Consider the following 5,191-nt stretch of genomic DNA (forward strand, 5'->3'; position numbering starts at 1 on the left):
AGAGGGCTAGAATGTTGATCTCTAAGCTTTATTGCCTTTAGTGCCCAACACTTAGTCATTTTCTAGGCAACATTAGTTAATCATTATTGCGACCGAGCTACCTAACGAAGGTTGAGCTACATGGACTTATTTACATTTTTAGTACATGCCAAGCAAGTCAAAGGTTGCCAAGCACCCTAGTGTAGACCGAGTCATAATATATGCTGAGTAGAGGATAAGCAAAGCCAAGCACCATGAAGATAGTTCATGCTAAGCGAGTCAGTAACTATCGAGCATACAAAACACGAGGGACAACATGAATGTTAGTTATGATAGAGCGTCAAAATATTCAATTGTCGAGTAAAACAATTTTTGCATGTGTTTGTAATGGCATAAACACTTATGTAAATCATTTTGGCTGACTCCTATGCAATATTTATGGATTGTAGAGATAACTAATGAGATAATTACACATTTTGTCAAATGACATCAATCCCTAGGAAGGAAAAGTAACCAATTAAAAAATTTGAAGGACTAAGCGGTAAAAGGGTGATTCTGGATCGTTGATTTTGATCTAGAACCTTCTCTAGTTGTCTTTTTAAGATGGACTCAAACCCTAAATCATTGTGTGTGTGAAGGAAGATCATGAATATGAATGTGCAAAAAGGCTAAGGAGAGAGAAAAGAAGGCGAAGTTTGATACAGTGATCGGATAGAGCAACCTAGCAGTAAAGGGTAGAACATAGAAAATCAGACAAGTAGATCAATTCAGATAAGGAATGAGAATATCTTTAATCTAGCATCAAGAACTAGGCGAAGGATCAGGTACTAAGACATTATAGCTAGTGTATCAGGGCAAATCTCTTAACATAGTGATTTTAACAGACCTAGTTAAATCTCCTAACATAGTGCTTACTTCATTGAAAGTTTAAATCCTTTGATCAAGGTAGACTTAATAGTCTTGTAAAGCTTTTAACAATGCAGACCCCTCACAAGGTAGATTATCAAAAGTGATCAAAGTTGTAGCCCTAATAGGTAAACTGTATTGCTACAATAGTGAAGATTTGTGGTTGTCGTCCCCATTCCAGTTTTATCTTCACCTTAGAGGGTTTCTGGAGAATCAAAATATTTGTGTTATGTGTTTACATTTATTTTCATGTTGATGGATGTGATGCATAGTTATATCTAATTCAGTTTTACGATTTATGTTTGCATGGTGTATGATCTAAGATACGAGCTAGATTATAAGTGAATGTAGTTAATATATTATTTTATTTCAAGGAGTTAAAAGTTTTATAGATCCTGATTCACCCCCCTCTTAGTATCTTGTTTCCTAATAAGGTTTCCAACAATTTTGACATCATTGACAATCAATGCTGACATTAATTTGTTAAGTCTAACTATCTTGTCATCGGGTTGTTTGTGGATCTACAATTTTAGGTGGAGGACAAGGATTGGGTAAATCACATGCTTTCATGTGTTGTGGAGTTGACTATTTTATCTTTGGGGCGACTTGGTCAAGTCAACATGTGCATGAGAACTATATGATGATGTGTGGATATTTTCTTGATGCTAAGAAATTTTGGATCAATCCTTTTTGAGGTTGACATTATTGCATTTATGAACAAGTATATATGAACATCTTCCACAACATTTTAAAGTGAGAAAAAATATACAACTTATGACAACAATATATATGCAATAATCTCTTAGATGAAGTGCTCTGTATGGTAAAAATCATTGGAAGTATATTTCATATATATGCAAGGTGCAAGCTTAGTAGTTCAATTTGTATACTTGAATAATGAGACCTCTTTTGGTAGTGATTCTTTAAGGACAACAAAACCTTTACAATGAATCGTTGTTATACTTTTTGATGATTATAATATGTCAAGAAATCCTCCTTTGTATAACTTAACTTATTTATAATTCCTAAATAAAATATTAGCATCATTTGTTACGTTCCTCTCTATTTGTACATTTACTTACTTTGAATCATTAAATTATGTTTTTGAAATATTAAGCAGTCAAAACAAAGGGACTGACCCTTACAAAACAAATTGATAAATTATCAACAATTACCAACAATGGAAAAGAACACCCCCAACCTACATTAACACTCCAAAAATAATAACTAACAACAAAGTAACAACATTCAAAATAAAGAAATTAACAAACATTTATCTTAGATAACCTGTAACCAAATTAAAGAGTTTTTTAAACAAAAACATCAAAGCCTTAATCCTGACCAAGTTCAAATACAAGCAAAACCAAGAACACAAAAACGCATGAAAACATACGCTAACTAAACTTTCCCCTATTTTTTTTTCTCTTTAAGGAGAATCATTAAATCATGTTATGTAGCATTAATAATTTTAAGAATATTCTAATTCATCGTACTTTATCTAATGTTCAACGTTCTAATCCATAAAAGAACCTTTCTATCGCTTCATGTAACATGATGCTAATTGTACTCTTATCGGGAATCCCCTCCGTAATGAAAGAGTTAATTATTAAATTAATTTGATAGGGTCCCTTTTTCCTCTTATGGGAAGAAAGGGTTTTGTCTTAAACACTTGACTTGGCAGTACCCCGTACGCTCCGTTTTCCCTCCGAAGGGGTTAGAAAGCTGTATAAGTTTTCAACCAATGCTCACACTTCCTAACTTTCATGTCATCTTTTCACATTAAAGTAGGTGACCCTGACCTTTCACATGGGTTGTGTACATTTTCCACCCACTCAAACAATTTCTTATCCTCTCTTTCCACAAAACCCCTGAAAAACTCAGCACACCTGCGATAAGACTGCTGTCTATAGATCCCATGAGCCGTTAATTTATATTACTATTAAATTCAATCTAAAAATAGGAACCCAAGCCAGGAAATACCAGCATTCTGATAGCATTATTCTTCATCTCTTTCGTTAGGTTGAGTATATTCAGTTATTTTTTGAATTTTGTTTTCCAGGGACTTGTATGTAGTAAGGGAGGGCCCAATATCACTTATGCAAAGGTGGGATTGCGAATTCAAGTATCCTTGAGCGAACAAAATCAGGCCACCATAGAAGGTATGTGCGATTGTTATCAGACTAGCAAACAAAAAAATGTATACTATTATATTCAATAATTTAGTGTGGTCGCTTTGCCTTCTCTTCCAATCCATTATCATTTGTTTTCTATTTTGTTTTCTATTTTGTTCAGGTAATTTGTATAGAATATTCTACTCAGGTCATTTCTTGTGCAGGTTAGCATCAAGGAGGAGCAGTTTTTCATGTGTTTATTGCCATTGGTGGGCGGTCAAAATCAGCAGGACTGAAGGCAAGGAAAATTAAATGATATGATGTTGGGTTGAGTTGGTATTGATTATTAGTGATATTAGTAGCATTATTTTAAGTTGGCCAGGGGATTTTTTTATAGGGGGTAGATATGGATCTCAGTATGAGCAGGGATATACAAGTGTCAATGCCAATGCCAACGAATTATCACCACCAGCAGCATATGCAGGAATCTGCAAGGATTCAACAGATTTATAGCAAGAGCGGAAGCTTTGGTGGTGTCGTGGAGGGAATGAGTCCACCTGAGGATCTGAGGTCTCAGGTTCAAGCCATGAGGCCTCCTCCTCAACCTCTTCCTCATCACGTTCATGAAACAGTGGCACCCACAACAAGGCCTCTTCCTCCTCCCGTCCTCGAGGACATGAGGAGTACCCAACATCAGGTTAGTCAAGGGAGGCAATACCCACAACATGAAACCAACAGGAACAATAACAATAATATTAATAATGCGGATGGTATTATGCTCAATAAGCCTGTCAAGTACAGAGAGTGCAGAAAGAATCATGCCGCAAGCATTGGAGGGTATGCGGTTGATGGTTGCGGAGAGTTCATGCCTAGCGGCGAGGAGGGAACACCTGCAGCTCTGAAATGTGCAGCGTGCAGTTGCCATAGAAATTTTCACAGAAGGGAAGTTGAAGGGGAACCAAGGTGTGATTGCCATCACACCCGCAGGTGAAGGACTGTTAGGGTTTCTAGGGTTAGGGTTTAAGAGACAGGGTTTGCAAGAAGAAGACGAAGAAGAAGAAGGAATATTTGTCTGTTTTATTTGTACCTGAGTCATTTGTATTTTGAGATTTAGTAATTTATCATTGAGAAAACTTTGTGGTATTCTCAGAAGAAACTAGGGCAGTCATTCAATTGGGATTTTTTATGGTTTGTGCGTGTAAGTTCTCACCTTTTAGGTATTAGTGTGGATGCATTGTGGTTGATACGACTTTGTATGGATGCAGTCTGGGTATAAAGGTTTTGTTTGTATGGATGGATGTGCATATATGTGTTTTTCATATTACGTGTTTATGTTATTTGCATTGCAGCACTGGGAGAAATAAAGTAAAACTGCAGAAATTGTTTTATTCTTTTCTTAGTTTTAGTGTCTTCATATTTGTCTTCCTGCAAACTATATCATGATGCAAAATGGTTATCTTTTGCTAAGGAATGCTATTCAATTTTATTGGTTTCTTCTTGTAATTTCTTGGTTTTTCCTTCATGGGTGGATGCAGTTATTCTGAAGTTTAAAATGATTATGTCGTTTTTATATTTCATGGTAAAGTTTTGCTTTGGCAAATGAATAAGACAAGCACTAAATGTCACTATTATAATTGAGAAAGGCATTGATTTGCTTCAGGTTATTAACAGTGTCTCTTCTAACAATTGTGTCCCTCCTTTTAGAAAGCTCAATCATTTGCAACATTCTCCATTCACCATTTATATTTGAGAAGATGGGAAAGCTGATTCGTTTTGAAGATTTACATCTTCTATATTTTATTTATAAAATGCTTATTGCATTGGTGTACAGAATGATATTATATAATATATTTGAAGATAATTTGGGCATTTGTCAGCCCATTTTTTTCGCATTTGTACTGCACAATTTGACCAATTATATTGTCATTCTTAATAATTTAATTCATACCATAAGCTTGCTGACGAAAACCTATTCTCAGCAGGTCAGGGAGATCTATATAAAAAGCAATCAATTACTTTTTATTTGTCATGGTTAGCTTTTTGAATTGGTGTGTTGGCAGATCTCTTTATTTTAATGAAATTATCAAATATGTTTGGATGCACTTTAGAAAGACATACTATTCTGCTTAATGGTTTAAATAGTGCTTGTTTGTGAATAATTTGCATTCCTACAAAATGTATTGTTATGCAATGCT

General features: G+C 35.0%; 1 protein-coding gene across 1 annotated transcript; it reads left to right on the forward strand.

The window, feature by feature from the left end:
* Positions 1–2,641: 2,641 nt before the first annotated feature.
* On the forward strand, positions 2,642–4,290 carry LOC149555884 (uncharacterized). Its single transcript, XM_089829989.1, has 3 exons — positions 2,642–3,044; positions 3,221–3,294; positions 3,394–4,290. The coding sequence occupies exon 3, from the start codon at positions 3,403–3,405 to the stop codon at positions 3,985–3,987; it is 585 nt and encodes a 194-aa protein (XP_089686115.1). The 5' UTR covers positions 2,642–3,044; positions 3,221–3,294; positions 3,394–3,402; the 3' UTR covers positions 3,988–4,290.
* Positions 4,291–5,191: the final 901 nt, after the last annotated feature.

The sequence above is a fragment of the Cupressus sempervirens genome, chromosome 5 (genome assembly GCF_028749045.1).
Source record: "Cupressus sempervirens isolate cs-2001-9-10 chromosome 5, ASM2874904v1, whole genome shotgun sequence".
Taxonomy (NCBI): Eukaryota; Viridiplantae; Streptophyta; class Pinopsida; order Cupressales; family Cupressaceae; genus Cupressus; species Cupressus sempervirens.